At 37.3% G+C, this 18,529-nt stretch overlaps 2 protein-coding genes across 3 annotated transcripts in view; one reads left to right on the top strand and one right to left on the bottom strand.

The window, feature by feature from the left end:
* The first annotated feature begins 1,116 nt into the window (after positions 1–1,116).
* LOC121876485 lies at positions 1,117–15,979 on the top strand. Its single transcript, XM_042381589.1, has 14 exons — positions 1,117–1,151; positions 3,180–3,325; positions 4,425–4,553; positions 5,155–6,329; positions 7,212–7,330; positions 7,581–7,765; positions 8,832–8,914; positions 9,733–9,889; positions 10,401–10,642; positions 10,912–11,824; positions 12,478–13,365; positions 13,577–13,738; positions 14,538–14,681; positions 15,301–15,979. Exons 1-14 carry the CDS (start codon positions 1,136–1,138, stop codon positions 15,454–15,456), a joined length of 4,515 nt encoding a protein of 1,504 aa, XP_042237523.1. The 5' UTR covers positions 1,117–1,135; the 3' UTR covers positions 15,457–15,979.
* A 1,123-nt stretch (positions 15,980–17,102) lies between these two features.
* The window catches only part of LOC121876484 (putative neural-cadherin 2), a 63,075-nt gene continuing 61,648 nt past the window's right edge, over positions 17,103–18,529 (bottom strand). For both annotated transcript variants that reach the window (XM_042381588.1, XM_042381587.1), the window contains exon 30: positions 17,103–18,349. In XM_042381588.1, the coding sequence (XP_042237522.1) occupies positions 17,331–18,349 (1,019 nt within the window). In that variant the 3' untranslated portion in view covers positions 17,103–17,330. The remainder of the gene's footprint in view (positions 18,350–18,529) is intronic.

Consider the following 18,529-nt stretch of genomic DNA (forward strand, 5'->3'; position numbering starts at 1 on the left):
GAAATCTAGCGACTTTCTGGATACTTTTGGACTGTCCATGAAAACTCAATTTTCCTAATTTCGAGCCATAATATATAGTAACGGGGTTACAGGGACAATAAATAATAAGAAAAGTTTAATTTGAACGGGTCGTGGTACAGAAGGAGGGACACGTCTATTTCCTGATCACTTGATGTCAGCCCGTCCATGGCTAATGTTGCCATGATACCTTCGCCTTTGTAGCACCTGGGTAACTTACCTCTTTGTCAGATATGCAATATGAATTTCATTAATACGCTAAATTTTAAAGAATATTAGCAAAACATCTTATAGAATTAATTCTATCAAGCCTGCGTGGTTCCAAACTTCTCATACGCGTCCACCATGGGTGACCCATAGACTCCATACAGTTGCCCCGACACTGTTCACCCGCTTTGCCAAAAACCATCAAGGAAAGTTTCCGCTTGTTTGCATGCTGTTTATTAATTTGAACCCTTCATAGTCCCAATAGAAAATGGGTAAGCCACAGTATTCGCAGCGATTTAGGAAGGAATGGCTCAGAGATGACATACAAAAATTGGCTTCTGGAGGTGCCAGGAGATAATAAAAAAGGATTTTGTAAATTTTGCAAGTGTACTTTGTCTGCTAAGTTGTGCGACATTGAAAAACACAAAAACACTAAAAAAAAACACAAGAAAGCAGAATAGCCGTTTAGTGCAGAAAGAGACAATTTTACCATTCAAGAAACTTGAAGCAAAAAAAGTGGAGGGAACTCTGGCCATGTTTGTAGCTGAACATTGTTCTATTCGTGTGGTAGAACACTTAAGTGAAGTGTGTAAAGTATGTTTTAGTGAGAGCAAGGCAGGCAGTGAACTCAAGTTAAAAAGATCAAAGTGTTCTGGGATAATATGCAATATTCTTGCGCCACATTTCACAGAAAATCTGAAAAATGATATTTTTACATAATGCATTTTATTTATACTCCGTCCATTATAGTCGGCATTATGAAAATATTATTTGCATCAAATTACTGAAGGGGGGGAATAATAGCTAGCGACTTTCCATGGAAGATTTAGCGACATTTAGCTACTTTTAGGTACCAGCCTAGCGAGTTGGCAACACTGATTGTTTACCTCCGTCAGTGACAACACCAAGCATGGCATCAGCGGGAGGTGAGGAGTGGCGTTAATATTTGGTTAATTTATCAACACATATGATCTTATAACTAGAGGAGGTTTGCACAGTCTATTATTTGGTAGTAAAGTATCATGATTTATCAGTATAATGTGGTTAAATTATACTAGTGGTCTGAGTAAGGCAACTTTTTGTCTAGTTGGGAAAACGTGGATTTTGCTCAGCTGGGTCATAATTGAATATGTAGCAATAGTTAGGGTAATTCACAAATGATCGGTGACACATTTCATTCTTGGTGATATCTGGAATACCAATGAATTGTGGTTTCTGCTTTAAGAATTCACTGTATTTTTTGCCCAATCAGATTCGATTGTGATTTTGGGTCTCGTGCTTCGAAATTCAAATTCATTTCCGACCATGGAAGTCTGCGATGGGTGTCAATTATATGGAGTTAATTGCATATTTGGAGACAAATTAGCGGTAGCATTTCTTAGATCTGGTATTCTCTCGACTTCAGTAAAGATTCTAATTTGGAATAAGGTAAGAAATAACAGTGATTCCCTCATATGGTGAGAGTCTGGTTACCTAAAAACACCATCAGAGTTAGGTTAGGTCAGGTTAGGTTAGGTTAGGATAGGTTAGGTCAGGTCAGGTCAGGTCAGGTTAGGTCAGGTCAGGTTAGGTCAGGTCTGGTTAGGTCAAGTCAGGTGGGTTAGGGTCATCTCTTACCCAAGACAACTCATACCCAAGAGAAATCGTAGCCAACCCACGAGATAAGTTGTACCCAAGATTACTTACACCCAATTCAAGAGATAATCCATACCAATTAGTATACTGTATATACCATGCCTTTTAGCTTTATCTAAGATTACAAAAAAGTAATATGTAAATTTTGTTGCAAAGTAATGAAATAGGGAAATGTAATGTAGCTCTTTAAAATGGTTCCCCCAAACAGAAAAGATCCGGTTAGGTTAGATGAAGTTGGTCTTCTTATTTCTGATAAATCATAATTATGCGGGTAATGAAGCAGTTGCTGGAAGTACAGTATTTATATGCTTGAAATGGCCGTTGTGTAAGCAGTCAAAATCGTGTCAGTGGGATATTATGCGTGGTGGATTATGAAGAAAAATTAAGTGGTTTACCTGTGTCAGGATAGCAGCACCCGGGAGCTACAGTAATTTGAAATGGCTTCTGTTAGATATGTTACCTTAGCTGTAGTTAAATAATGGCTTTTGCTTTACCTATTGGAACTTCTTGTATCCAGCATTATGACCTGTTGATTGTAACTGAGACATAAACATCTGTGACAAAGTAGGAAATAAAATTGTAGTTTGGAGTTGTCTTCCCCAGCTGTTCTGTATGACTCAACAGATGCAAAAAAAAATATTTTTCAGTAATGGTTAAGAACAAGGGTCTGAGTTAATCAGCTACCTAACAAAAAATATAGCGTGTAGAAATCTTATTTCTTACCTGAAGAATAAAACAAATCAGGTGGAGGAACAGTATAGCATTTTCTTCTTCAGGTTTTTCTTGTACCTGGTTAACCTGGGCCCTTGTTCTTAACTTTACAATATTTTATTCTGTAAGATATAGTTCAGAAGGATAAAGTGGCATTGATCATCTCATGAATGAATTACTATACGTTATTAGATATACAGATAGTAAAATTGAAAGACACTTTCACAGACTTTATAGGAGACTGTAAGGGCATACAGCAAAAGGATGTTGTGTACATTTGCTTACCTAGTGTTGGTGTCTCCAGTCATTTCTTTGACATTGTAGTTGCCATTTTGAAGCTAAAATAGCTGCTGTGTAAATAGGTCGCCAAACTCAAATTTTACCAGCCTGACACTTTCATTCTTTAGAATTGGCATTTCTGGTAAAATGGTACAATGTAAATTTGAGATTTTATTGAACAGCTAAACAATGATTTGGATTAAAACTGTAATTTTATGATTTTCAGCTGCCTTATAATTCACAAGACATTAGTCTACTTACCTGGACAGAATATATACTGTATATATTTTAGATCCTTACTGTACTTATCTTCATATTTGTTTTCTTAGGGTTGAAAGCACGCTTGTACAGCTCTGAGCCGCTGCAGGAGCGACTCAGTCTCGGAGAGCGAGCATTTTTGGCCCCACTCAATGTCCTCGTTACACAAAAAGAGGATGTTGTTATTATGTGGTTATCTGAACTCCTGGCTAATAAGGTATGTATGTATATATGTCCTTTTTGGATGTAGTTATCCCAAAGGCTTTGTTTATATATATTCATGTACAGTACAGTATAAATATTAACCTCTTCACCAGCCATTAACACTATTTGCATTACTACACTGGCCATGGAAGGGAGATGTCTCCCCTGACTCTGAGCACTCGCACTGGCCAGACCACTCGTGTGGGGATGCAGCCATCCCCTATCATTTATACAACTATTTTCTTCTTTTATTACTTAGTCAAATAATTTATCTTTAATGCAATAAAAAAAAGAGAGGAAATTTGCATAATTTTACATGTAGCTAAATGGTAAATGAAAAATAATTTAAATGAGAAATCTATGCATAAGCGTCATTGGCCTATTTACGAGTGAGATTTGGACCACTCGAGCGGGCAGCAAAAGGGCTAAATTAGACATTTTTTCATCTGTTACCTGTAATACTTTTGATTTTATGTGTTATTTGGTTTATTTTTATATCATAGCTAATGCTTGTTCACATGGAATATGTTATCTTTACTTATTGAATGTAAACGTGAGTATATATTTGTTCTTTTAGGCAGCACTGGGAACAAGTGACAGTGCTACCAACCACCCAGCTCTGTCTCAGTCAGGTTGGCTATAACCCATTTAAGACTGTAGGACTGTGGCTAATGGTACCGTATATCATTATAGTTTACAGGTAGTTAAAAAGTATTAATATACAGCACTGTGGGTATTTATTTTGTATTTATTGAAACGGAGGTTGTCAAGTTTTATACATTCCTCACTTTTAAGTTCGGTTTGTAAGATTTTCCATTAGCACAAATTTTTCCCCTGTAGTATCATAAAACTCATACCTTACTTCTCTGATTCCATTAATGCAATATTCTGTAACTTGAGGGAAGCTTGTGTAGTGTGGCAAATAATGTAACTGATGTTTTGAGGGTTTAGTTCTTATACTGTAATGGTTTTTCTTGTTGAATCTGTGAAAATGTAATTGGTATGCGAATTTGTAATAGGAACCTCATTTGATATACTGTGCCAGGAACTATTTGGGTGTTGTTTTGTTTGACAGTTCCTGCTGCTAATAAACTAATCCTTATCTCTCACAGGCATTAACACTCAACACAGAAGACTTGGAAGCAGCATGGAGGACGGTAGACACTCTTCTCAACACTCGGAGACTAAAGGCTCTCTGCAATAACAGTTGGCTCTGTCCTATCAGTTCTAACTTCATTGAGGTATGAGTTCAGTCAGCTCCTTATTTTCTTGACTCTTGAAAGGATACGGTTGCATCTTTTTGTAAATTCAAAACCTTACATAAAGGAATACATAAAATTAGGTAAACACAAGATTGATTTCATACATTTCGGAAAGAAAATACGGCACACAATGTTTTATCCTCTATACAGTATACCGTACCCTGTTTTAGTCCTCATGTAACCTCAATTATACTGCATAATTAAATGTTAAATTCACTTTTAATAATCAGTAGGTATATAATTTATTGGGTATATAATGTTTTTTTTTATGATAAGGAATATTGGGACCCAAGCAACACACTCAATTAAAACCTGGCATTTTAGGGTCAATCCTTCGTCTGTGGTGAATGTTGAGTATTTACATAGATTCTACTTGTTTAATAGTATTTTTTGGAATATATTGAAAGCTCCCAGAATTCAATGGGCAAAAGGTTAATCTGTTCTGTATATAATTTTAAAGGTCTAGGGTGAGGGGAGGAAGCTATCTATGTTCTAGGAGTTATTAGAATCATTTTAACAGTAAATGCTTACAAGTGAAAGCATTGTGGTAACTACCCGGTATGCTTTGTGTTTCTCACAGGCCTTGGTGGACATCATCAACAGCAGTTCAGAAGACAGTGTGCGTGAGGCAGCTGTCAAAGTGTGTCATACCATGATGTCCAATCTAGTCTTGGCTCCCTTGATCACTCACTCCCATGATCACTGCATCTTCCTTATCAAGGGCCTTGTAAATTGGTTACTTGAGGGTCATAAAAGTGATTTTGATGTGACCCTTACAATGAAGATGACACAAGAAATTGGCACCCACCTCCAGAGTCAACCAAACAGAGTGCAGGCTCTGGTGTCTGTGGTGGATCACCTTCTTATACCTTGTGCTAGACTAAATGCAGCCTTTCAGGACGATAAGAGAGAGATTGTGCAAAACTTATTAAAGGAAGTTAAGCTGGTGGTATCCATGAATTTGTTTAACCATGAACTATTTAGTGTTTACAATGGAAGTCTGCACACTTTGTTTTTTGAAGAGACAAAGGCAACATTGTCGACTGATGTAGAAAAGTTGCTTCTGTCCATACGTTCAGCTGTTGAGGATGAAGAAGTGCAAGTCAGTCAGTTCTTATTAGCTGAATTCCTTACTGAATTTTCTATTAGAATGAAAAATAAACATATACTTCATTACGAAATGCTAATTGTTCTTTGCCATATGTTAGATGTGTCTTTCCCAGATTTTAAGATGCCTTCCATTGAGAAAAATAGCCTTGCTGCTCAAAACTTGAAGCCAACAAAACTTGACAAGGGAAAGCAAGAAGCTCTCCTGTTTTCCATCCTACGTGCTGTAGAATCATGTTCTTGGGACTTTGCAACAAAGGTGAAACACGTGAGCTTAAGCATATGGTTAGATAGCTTAGGTGATATGCTAGCAAAGAGTATGCCTGCAACAGTACAAGGATACAAATGTCTCCACATCTTGTTGATAATGCTTCCACAAGAAATGAGTAATCACATATTTAAGAATTTGATGAATATTTACCGTTACACGAAAGTCTCTGACATGGCACCAGGCATGGATGCTCTGTACTCGGCATATGATGATCTACTGTGTGAAACTCTGGAGGTTTGTGTCAAGCTCAGGAACTTACCCAAAATGCTTAGCAGAATTTTGATAGGCCTGAAGGAACACAAATCCTCCTTGGAGAACCAGAAGATAATACCAGAGTCTCTTCTTGTGTATGAGGGAAAACTGCTCCTTCCTCCCAGGTCTGTATATACTCTCATAATTTGTTTTCTTCACCATTGTTGTTATTACTACTCTTTCAGTCCTCTTCCTGTATTGATGTATGGTGGCTACATTTGAGCAACATGCACTTACCTTCATTTGCTATCAACCATTTATTCTAGCTCCTGTAAAAGTTATATTCTGCAGTGTTGTTCCCCCTACACAACAAGGCCCCTACTATATCAAATTAATGCTCCCTCTTGTATCATTTTTTATGCATTATTTTTAGTTTTTGTAATTATATACTCGCATTATCTTGGTTCATAGTTGTTTGGTTTTTGACATCACTGACTGCAACAGGACCTTCTCTTATTCAGTGTGTCTCAAAAGTCCCCATACTCAAAGTTTGGCAATTTATAGTAGGTTAATGGCCAACGATAGCCATCCATGGTTTCACGCGGCACATGCTGGCAACATCACAGAAGATTGCCGAGTAATGTACCGGTCACGTGACTTCGCTCATGGGTGGGTAGAGGGACATAAGTGTGAGTCAGTCGACAATGAGTCTTAAGCGGGCACAGAGGGTCGCTATGTTGGAAGCGTACTTTGAGTGAAAATGTTATCAATGGGGTGTTGAAATCTTTAGAAGGAGATTCCCTGATAGACCGACACCTTATAAGGCTACTGTTTATGAACTGTTTATGAAACGTTTTCGTGACACAGGAAGTGTGAAAGACAGACCAAGAGCCGGGCGGCGGCCCCGCATGCGCCGCGTGAAACCATGGATGGCTATTGTTAGCCATTAATCTACTATAAATTGCCAAACTTTGAGTATGAGGACTTTTGAGACACCCTGTATTTTCTCCTTATGTTCACTTTTAATAGATATTTTATAAGCCAACATCACATTTGCTTTTCCCCAGATTTATGCTGTCACTGGTGAGAGTAATTGGCACTCTTGGTCACACACAAGTATTGCCAGTTTGGAAGTCATTGCTTTCATTTTTCACTAAGGAATGTGCAGCAATTTCCAAGTCTCCAGGTATGTTGAAAATTTCAACCTTGTTGGGTAGTTTGGTCAAGATTTATTTGTAGTTATTTAATATCAAGGCTTTCCCTAGTTCCCAAGTCATCTCAGTGCCACACAGATATTCTGAACCTTAAGTGTTTAAATGATTGTTTCTCATCAAAAGGTTTTAATGACACTGATCCAGAAATAGAAGTTGAGCTGGAATATTGTATTCCTGAAAGTTTGATATATTTCTTAAGCTGACAGTAGTTTTATTTTGCAGTTAAACCTGGTGATTTGCAGTTGGTGAGTGTGGTGGTGTGGTTGTTTTCGTGCATCATGAAGGCCAGCCCCACCATACAAGCCGTCTCTGTGGTAGGAGTTGCACAAAATTATGCTGACATCATGACTCAGATTGCAGTCTATGGCATCACACCTCTTGTTACTGCCATGCTTACTCAACCTCATGTAAGTTTTTGAATGTTATGGGTAATATTTCAGTGTTGAAGAACCTTTCACATCATATATGCTGGACAGGGAAGAAAAGTGCAAATAACGGGTGCTCTTCTTGCAAGATTTGAAATTATTTTTTCTATTTTTGAAACTAGAGGAAGACTAACCTTGCATCTAACAGAGGAAAAATTTTTAATACAGTTTTGTTAGGAGGTGCCGTAGTGCCCTGTACAGTACATAAAGAGCTGCTTGCAGTAGCTCATCCCAGGAAGTTTCCAGGTACAGTCAGTTCTGCTATAACGCGATAGTTGTGTTCTTGTAAAACATCGTGTTATAGAAATTCGCGTAATAGAAATAACAGGGCTTCTGGAGAAAATAGGGTTAGGTGCAGATTACTACTCGAAATAAAAAAAAAATTTAGTAGTTAGCCTAACACAAAGGTTAGCACAGTCTAAATAAATGTTACATTCATATCTAATAATGAAATCATACAGTAAATGTTACACTTTACCTTGAAAAAATATGAATATAACTTGATGGGGGAGAAGGATGATTTTGAGGTTGATAACATCGAGCTTCTCTTCAAGGGTTATAGCCTTTCTTTTACGATCATCACCGGGAATGCGATCACAAGAATGCTTCTTGGAGATATTCTTCTTTACCATATTCGCAGTTAATACCACAAAATTGGAGAAATAGTATGCAAAAATCGCGTTACAGCAAACAAGCGTTCGCGTTATACAAATATCTTTCCTCTATTCATAAATCGCGTTAGAGCCAATTTGCATTGTCAAAGCACGCGTTATAGCAGAACTCACTGTACTGGGAAGAATTTCTCGGAATTTTCCAGTAAATTTGCCTCTCGGAAAGTCGTTCTCAGAACTGTAATTTTCCGAAAATTTCCATCTTTGGGAACGATGCATTATACACTACAAATGCATACATCTCAGCACTCACAGAACTTACATTGCTGCCATTATGAACACAATTTTTACATCTTTGGGGGTGTTGTATATAAAAGAATGAAATTTAAATTTTTAGAGCCAAGACGTAGCTTTATTTTGGGATCCTTTATTTCCAGAATAATAATGTGTGTGGAAGTATCCTAATCCTGTGTCACACTTGGGGGGAACTTCACACCAACCTCCTCACTACAGACACAGGGTAAGTATTGTAGTGTGTCCAGTTGTTGGGGTTAGTATTGTGTTATTTGTTAGGATCTGTGATAATTTTGCCTGTCTTAACCTCATTAACCCTTGGTGCTGATCTCACACCAGATGACAGTCAGGGTAAGTCAGTTCAGAGACTCATTCCCATGACTCAAGTTTCACTACCGGGAACAAACTCTTGACTGTGATTGTACATCTTTCTTGTCAAGTAATGATTAAAAAAACAAAAATCACAATTATGTTTACGCTTCCTTGCTTTGGATATGCGAATCAATAATTCTTTCATCATAAGCAATACAGAATGTGTACTGTACTTTACTGTACTTTTGCAATTTAAACAACAGAGAAGCACTTAAAATAATCTAGGGGGTGATTTATAGTGAAGGCATGTATGTTGTGTGTGGTTCTTTCTAAGAACCACACACAACATGTGCTGTACTTGCCACACCTGAACAGCTTACTAAGTGCATCACACATTTGTTTGGAGACATCTAGTGTGTATGTAACACACTACAAGCTACAGGAGGAACGCCACAGCTAATATTTAAGTTTTTTCCGCTGTACATGGCTTTATCTTGAGGTTTTTATTTCAATCCATAGAATTTTTAATGACCAGGCCAGTCTTTGTATCAGGTAGTCATACATGTACTTCCAGAGGATTTACTGGAATAGTGATTTAAAGAAATTCTTCCAATCAGAGGAGCCTTTTCCTGCACGGCTTAGTGGTAGAGACTGCAGATTAGCGTAGCAATTAGTGTTTTATTATCCTACCTAGATCTATGTAGATAATTTTAATGATTTTTTATGTTACAGGTACTCTGAGGGGCCAGATTTACCTAAAGTTCATCCACCAAAACCGAGCACTGCAACCGATTGCTCGTATCTTCTTCCTTTTATCTCACCGGAAGCTTGGGCTCAGATATCTGCCAGGGTCGCCAACTTTGGGGATCAGCCGACACAACTGGCTCTAGTAGGTGCCGCTTCCCTCTGCCTCTGATCCTAATTGTATCATTTATTTCTCTTCCTTCATTGTTCCAATAATTTCGTGCTCAGTATAGTATCAGAAATGAACCTGATAGTGCTTCTTCATTGGTGGAGTTTACATTGGAATTGGTTTGATTCATTTATGTTCCTGGGTACATCAGGAACTTCAGAATTATTGTCAGTTTGACCTTACAAATCTAACAAAAATTTCACGTACCTTTAAGCTGGCTGCCTCTTTGTTACAGAAGCTGTTGATCACTTCTTTAGGGAGGGAGATTTTCACTTGTCCAAGAAACAGACCTTAGTTTGTCATTACCTATAGAAACTTAGTCTGGATAATGAAAGTTTGGCAGCTTACACTGTTGTAAATATGTCTGATTTATCTTTCTTGACACAGATGTAGCTAGGAGAGATATTTGAGGAAAATTATTATACTTATATTATAATTTTATGTGACTAATCTTACAAACCCTTAAAATATAACCTGGTCATTACAGGTGCAGCTTGTTATACAGAAATTCAGCCAAGTAGCTCTTGAGCATCACAGAAATTATTTATGTTTGGATGTATCTTGTGACCAAGCAAACCAAACCCCAACCAGACAAACAATAGAAGTCCAGACCAAGTACTTAATGAATGCCTTGGACATATGGGGTAGTAATGTGTCTCAGTTGATGACAGTCCATCTTGTTTACCTTCTGCCTTTCATCCATAACAGTCATCTGCCAGCTATAGCAAGGTCAGTATTTAATGGTTTCATTACTCTTAACTCTCTTGGTTACTGTCTTCCTTTGCTCGGCTTTACAGTATCACACACAAGGGAAGAATATAGATAATCGGTGTACATGAATATAATGGTTCTTCCCTATAAGTTTACAGATGTCTAAAATATACTTATGTTAAAATATATTACCATCATAATGAACAGATTTATCCTGTACTGTACTTATTACTAATAAGGGAAACGAACGATGTCGTTTATCTTTTAGTAATTTTGAACCTTTTCAGGCACTTGGTGTGTGGGATTAGAGAAGGAAAGAAAGTCTGGCAGGAGTATGTTGACAGCCAACAGTTTTGTGAGGCGAGCCGACTCCACCCTCACATCTTCTCCAGTATTTGCTCCACGTTGATCACATTGTCAGGATCATGTAAAAGAAAGATTTCTGAATCAGAAGACACACCAGCTACCAACAAGAATTATTACACTGAACTATTAAAGAAGATGATCAAAATTGGCCCTCTGCTTTCCGAGTTTGATACTGGGCTATTTGAAGAGAATGCTCTATGGGAAATGCTCAAAAAGTGTGGTAATACTTTGAAAAAACTGATAAAGAATTCAGATGCAAGCAATGGAAGTGTAGGAAATACCACAGATTTATGTGCAATGATCAATTTGTTGGGGAAATTTCCATTACCACATCTTTACACAGGATTCCAAACTGCTCTTCTCTTGGTGTTTTTTGCACTCGTGACCCGGAAAGATCTTGAAAACACAGAGGAAAATTTTTCATCGCTATTGCATGTTATAAATAAAGTTCTGTGCTCAAAACGTTCATTTAGATTGTTCAGAATTATAGATGCAAGTTGCTTCTTACAATGGCTAGTTCAAAAGAGACTTTCTTTTCCATTCTCTAGTGTGTCACAACATATGGCCAACTTGTCTCAAACAGTATTGAAGAAAAAGATCTGCCCTCGAGATCAGTCCAGTGATAAACCAGAAGATTCATTGACAGTTCAAGCACTGACAGGCCAACACTTTGATCAGCTCTTAAGTGCACTCCTGTATAAGTTGACGGCTGGTGGTAAAAATGCCGATGACATAAAAGATTTGACAAATTACATCACCACATCCTTTGTAGTTGACACAGATGCTGAGCTTCTCCTACAACCAGCTGTGTTACTTATGGCAGCGTGTTACAGGGTAAGGTGATAAGTTTTATGTTTTATTAAGGCATACTCTTATTAAGCTAATATGATCATTTTAATGCCCATGTAAAAGGGGCACACACTAGAGAGTTATCCCAGTAGGTGTCTTGCCTGTTTGTATGTCCATCTGTGTGTCCAAAATTGTAGTTTCAAGCAGACTAACTTTGAAATTAATTAACGCTGATTACTCAAATTTTTAAATTAAGAGCCCAGATCCTTAACCAGTATGAAAAGAGTAAGTACCTTTGAATGAATTTTGAACAAAATTTATTTCATGGCCTCATGTGCCAAAAAGCAAGATTGTGGTCTGGTGTTTTCAGGGCAACGTACGGCTGTTTTCTAGAACGTGAAAATATATATAAATGTGGTTTAAAACTTACAGGTACAGCATAATTGACAATTTAAGTACAATACATATTCTAAATATGTTTAATTATTTCAAAATCTGTAACAACAATTACTCACTTTTTTAATTTGAACCCAGATCCTTCAGTCATTCCCTATTACAGTGAACCATGTGGCTATGGCCTCTGCTAGAAATAGGGATTTTAGTATTGATCCCACTTATTTTTTATTTATTTTTTATAAGTACCATACTGGTATATCTCTGTGTCCAAATAATTGAATGAGGATTAATCATTTTTCCAGATGGAAAGCTTTTCTTGCAAGTGGGCAATGCGTCACTTGTCCAGCTGGGTTCTTCGGCATCTGAAGAAGATGGATCTTGCAACTATTGCTCCTTCCACAGCTGCTGCCATCCTGACTGCTCACACCATTACTGTGTTAACATATTCAAAAGATAATTCCAAAACAGTAGAGAGTACTAACAAAGAGAACAAAGAAACTACAACAGAAGACACTGGTGAAGAACACAAAAAAGATCAAGAAAGTTTAGAACTTGAGGAACAAACGCACAAAACTCCTCGGTGGCAAAAACTTTTAGGCCTCAGTTTTCAGTTGTCAGAACTCTGCCTCTCTAGTGGTCACCCTGAGTTGGAAGAGTATGCTCTTACCTTTCTTGTCACAGTGTCACTACATTCTAATTCCTTACAATCCCATCTTCCAGCCCATATTCTGAGTACTGCTTGGACTGCCCTCTCACACCCTGGTCGCTTACCAATAGGCAATGACTCTTTACTACATAACAATATATCTTTAGATTCTCTCTTGTCATCTGCTCCCTCTGATGAGTATGAGAAACTGCTTCAAGATCTGCTGAAACGTACACTGTCAGACAATGCCGACTTAACCCACACACTTACTCTTTGGCAACTTGTCATAGCTGCTAAAGTGTTCGAAGTCCATGGAGCTCAAAAACGCATGGCCTTAGAACACCTGATTCCCATTCTTGTGAATCTAATAACTGTCTACGATAATTCTGAGGAGTGTGTTAGTCCATATCTCATCCCTATTTTGGAAACACTGAGACAGTTAACCATCTGTCCATTACAATTTGAGGCACAGTCAAGAGCATTTGTTCTCACTCCATGCACTACTATTCATCTACACACTTTACCAATTGACCAGTTTAATCAAGTAAGTTATTGTTTCCTGTTAAAAGCAAATTAATTGATAACAAAATAAAATAGACAAATATTAAACAATTTATCTGAATAAGGGATATGCACCATTGTTCTTAAATCATACAGCCAGTACAGTAACATATTGTCAGTGAGAAATGTAATGATTGAAATATTTTATACTATGAAGAAACTGTCTTGTCTTATACATATTTTATATTCTTCAGGCCTTTACTGCTGCTACTGGTATTGTCAACAGCATTGTGGTGCAGCATATTGGTGTAGCAATGGAGCGCGTAACTTCTGTTCTAGCAGCCATTTCTCACCTGGCAACGTCACTCATTGCTCAGGCCAGTCAAGAGCGTAAACTGGAGGAAGATCAAATAGAGGTAAGGACTGATAAACTTTGATTACCTCAGAGAGTAGTGAACATCCTGCCTTGCCTGCCAAGTAGAAGGGCACCTGGTAGTCTTACATACACTGTCTGCTTAACATACATTTGTTTACTGGTGACTGTACACGTTTTCAAGAACATATCTTGTACTCCTTATAGCAACTGTAACACTTTGCCGGCAGAAAATCATGACTGACCCACGCAAGCTTGGAAAATGGTAATGATGATGACCTTATGTAAAATAATATGATGCAGTGGAGCTGTATAACATAATTAACAATGTAGGGAATAGGAAGATTAATTAAAACAATATATGAGTACTGTACAGTGTAGGGAAGGTTGTGGGGTGGAGTTTTAAGTGTTCACCAGTGTGTGTGTGTGTAAATGTTTTATTCCAAAATGGGTGTTTGGAAAGTTCAGTTAGATCCATAGTGGGAGTTAAAGTGGAAGAAGTGGATTGAGTTTAATCATTGTCTTACTTCAGGGAGGAAAGTATTGTAATGTTTTTGTCTGAGCCCAGCTGTAAATGCAGTTAGTGAAACATATAGCTGTGAATTCAATCAGACTTGTTTGTTAAGACGAATTTTGTGCATTTGTTGCTCAGTTGTGGTCTTTTGTAACTTGTTTTGTAATAATTAGGTGTTGGAGGACTGCTTTATCCTGGGTATATTCATATTTCTTGACAGGAAAGAAAGAATTGATTAGTTCTATGATTCTCTTTATGTTTACGTTTAGCTCTATGTTAGGAATTAGTAGTTTGAAAGACAAAAATCCTAGCAAGTTTAATGTTACAGATTATGGTTGGATGCGGCACTAACCTGGAGCGTGTAGTGAGGGAACTGACTCCATATAGTTACAAGCTGAACAAGGTGGTACATTTTACTGTTGCTACTATAGTTGGAGCGCTCCAGCTGACAACTGTGTACCCGGCTGTTAAGGTTAGTTATTATTTGTTAATCTTCAATAAGACTTTATTTGTTGTGGTTATGTCATGAACTATAATAAAGTGCTACAGTACCTTAGATTTAGTGAATGAAGACAGTAGAGTATATATGTTTATATTTGTGCATCTTAGAATGTCTTTACTAGTCCAAATTTTCAAAAAATCTTTTCCTTTTATCCTTGAAGATATCTGTACAGAACAGAATTTTAAATACCTTGGTGTAGACTACACTGGGGAATCTTTTTGGGCTTTAGCTCTGGCCAAGATAACTTAATTACAGTGGTAGTATGAAATATAAATCTAGACAACAACCTATCAAGCTGAATGAGAAGCTTAAATCTGTAATTCCACCACTTAGATATCACAGAAAATCCAGGTTCAAGCTGATTTGTCTGACCTATAACTACTGAAGTGTTCTTAACTCAGTGAGTGGCTGTGGTGACCTCACTAGCCTGTCACACACCAAGATCTTATGAGTATCTAGCTACAATATAAAACTGTTCCCAAGTTTGCTGTAAAATGACAAACTATAAAAGTGTGAGATATGATGTGGTGAGAGTTTACTGGACTTGTGTTTTGTGATGTATCATTAAGTGTTTTATTTCCCTAACCAGACAATACTGGAGAGCATCGTGTACCACCTGCTGGACATGTGTGACAGACACTGCTTAAACCACCTTATGGTCGCACTCCCTCCAGCCACCACCACTATCCTCAAGCACCTCTACACTAATTACTCAACTTTCCATCGTTTCAATCCCATTCATTGATACTGAATGTTAGTGTCGGCCTCCTGATGCAATTATGAAATGAGTGAGATAAATTTGATTTCCTCATTGTAGCAAGAGATTTTATTATCACCTTCAAATATTGTTTGCTGTTAACTTAATGCTTAAGAGGACACTGGATATGGCACAAAGAGCCTATACCCTATAATTGAAAATAATTTGAAAAGAATATTTATGTGGCTGAATAAATGGTTGTTGATGAACCAAATTGTCATGAAATATTCTTGACCAGTTTTAAACCACTCACCCACACAGCCTTTGTTAGATGGATTTATTTTTTAACTGACGTGCATGTACGATATTTATGCACTGTGCTGTATATTTGTATTTTTTTATAAACAACATATACATATAAGATGTTAATTGTAAATAAAACAATGTGGGGTAGTTATTGTTGTTAAATGTATTGACTCATGTACATTTTGTGGATAATGTCAACTTACAGTGTTGTAGATATGGCAACTTTTAAATATACAGTACTTGATTCTGCTGTTGTTCTCTCTGATTCTGCTGGTTTAATGTCTCCTTTGGTAAGTAGAAGCAGTGCACATAGTTGACCTTGGTGTAAAATGGTTAGGTTGAGGGTGTCAAGGGATATTCCTTTACATTCACAACTACCCAACGTTTACTTTAAAAGAATACTGTACCTACTGTATACCTTCACTGATACTCTGTGAACCAGGTCCTCTTAGTCCCACAATAACCTGGTCATTTTACATCAAGGTACCCACAACTTTCTCGTTAAACATCTAGGTTATAACGGTGATATCTCCATTAGGTAGAACAATTGGTGCAGAGCACTTCTGGGAATGAGAGATTTCCAGATAACGAGATGACTCTCAAAGCCAAAAAAATACCCTCATCCCTGGAATTTTCCAGGTACTGGAAAAATTTTCTCAAAATTTCCAGAAAAAGCCAAATGAAAGTTCAACAGTCACCATTTGCATACACCCCGTTTCACTATACGTAGTTGTCAACTGTGTGTAACAGAGACGTGACCAAGCGGCTAACGAGCCGATCAGTGGTGAAGAGTATAAAAGTAAAAGGTGTTTGTAAGTCAACCGTTCGATAACTCAGGGATTGCCTGTACTGTAAATAAAGTGATGCTAAACAAAATAAATGTAAAGAAAAATAATTAGATTTTTGTGATGAATACTGTATAGATATTTGAATCCCATTTGTAAGTCAGGTGATCATAACTCAGGGACTTCCTTTACCTTTGTATGAAATTTGAAAATTTAGGCGATGATTTCTTGTGCTGAAATGCAAGGTTATATATCAGGTGAATTGGGATGACAAAGTTTTTTTTCTGGAAACTGAAAGCTGGTGAGTTTTAATGGTGAAGCTAGTCTATTCCTGAGAAAATGTATAAAAAGGCAATTTGATACTTATCAGCACAGGTGTGTGGTCCTCGTCTTATGCTTAACCATTAAATTTGGGCACCACTGCTGTACATCAGATGGACATTCGCAGGTTGTGTCTGTACAATATCTTGCTGTATAGTTTCAATGGTCACTCATCTAAAGGTTATGGGTAAAAGAAGTACATGTTTACACATGTCTGAATGAGGTATTGAATAACACAAGTCTTCTTATAAGTATAATGTTTAATAAACATTTTGCACTTTATTATACCTATAAAAGTACAAAGATATATTACTATATATTTTTGTGATCAACAAGTCCAATGAGATGCATAAAATTAGAATTGTTTATTTATGATGCAGCATTACTAAATGAAGTGTGGAAAAGTACTCCCCTTCCATTTAGAAGACGAGACAAAAAAAAAAAATAAAATAAAAAACATTGAGGCACATAATGCTTCTGCAGCACCAAAGGCGTGCATGTTAATGGTCGCTATTTTTTTCCAGCATTATTTCTGTTAACGAACATATGGATGTGACTATTCTTGTAATCTGTTGATCTGGTACTAGGGAATGTAGCACCTTGGCAAGAGGTATACGTACACCCTCTGGAGCCTGCTTGTGGGCATGGGTAAACAGGTGGAATGGAACTCTGGGTATAACATCCATGCAAGCAACACTTCGGGTGTACACATTGTCTCTCTAGTTTGTGGTGGTCACATACAGCTTTGCTACAAGCGCCGTTTTCTTTATCCGTTAAACAAGATACAGTAGATGCCGAAAGGCTTCGTCTAGGAATGCCATACAACCGTCCCATCTTGCTGTCCAGCTGGAGAGAAACTGTAACACATGAGTGGCACACACCATGAGAGGTGAGGAGGGAGGGCAGTTCTTCTCTGCCTTCTAGTGGCGCTACATGGCTACAACAGCTGCTTCTTGCTGCTTCACTGGTGTCCCCCAAGTACCCAGAGGTGATTGACAAAGGAATTTTCTTCTTTTTGAGGGAATTATGCCAAGTTTCCTGTGGAGGACATCCAGGGTCTGGACTTTCAGTGTGTAGGTTATTTATAAATATAGTAGGTATTTTTGATCTAGGTAATGAGTTACTTTTATTGTTCATAAAACCTGGACATAATCTGGAGTCCAGATACAAGTTACCATTATGGATCCCAGTTTCTAAAGTATCTGTTTTAGAGACTGATATTCTAATATTCTTTTTGGGAGTATTTTTTGTATGAAGATTTTTACTGTCAACCCAAATTGAATTTGACTGATGAACACTATGGGGCCGAGCATCATTTGATAAGGGCTTATCAGAAGAGGATGCGAGTTGGTTAGTGGACATTCTGCGTGTGTTTACATGATGATTCTTAGTCGTTCTTATTGAAGACACATCGGGAGTTTCGTGAAAAGAGGGCGACTCAAGTGACTGTGGGCCACTGAGGCAGTTAAGTAAGGTGGCTACTTCTTGAAAGCCTCCCATGAGTCGTGTGTCTCCTCCACCATCACCTCCTGTAAAACAAAATATATAGGAATACATATTAAATTTTATATATATATATATATATATATATATATATATATATATATATATATATATATATATATATATATATATATATATATATATATATATATATATATATATATATATATATATATGTGCGTGTGTGTGTGTATGTAATGTCTTAG

Source organism: Homarus americanus, unplaced genomic scaffold, assembly GCF_018991925.1.
Source record: "Homarus americanus isolate GMGI-L3 unplaced genomic scaffold, GMGI_Hamer_2.0 scaffold42442, whole genome shotgun sequence".
NCBI lineage: Eukaryota > Metazoa > Arthropoda > Malacostraca > Decapoda > Nephropidae > Homarus > Homarus americanus.

Excerpts from the sequence above, each read along its gene's own strand:
- LOC121876485 (XM_042381589.1), top strand. Across the intron at positions 4,554-5,154 it reads TCAGTTCTAACTTCATTGAG|GCCTTGGTGGACATCATCAA; the intron begins GTATGAGTTCAG and ends TGTTTCTCACAG. Across the intron at positions 13,739-14,537 it reads TGGAGGAAGATCAAATAGAG|ATTATGGTTGGATGCGGCAC; the intron begins GTAAGGACTGAT and ends TTAATGTTACAG.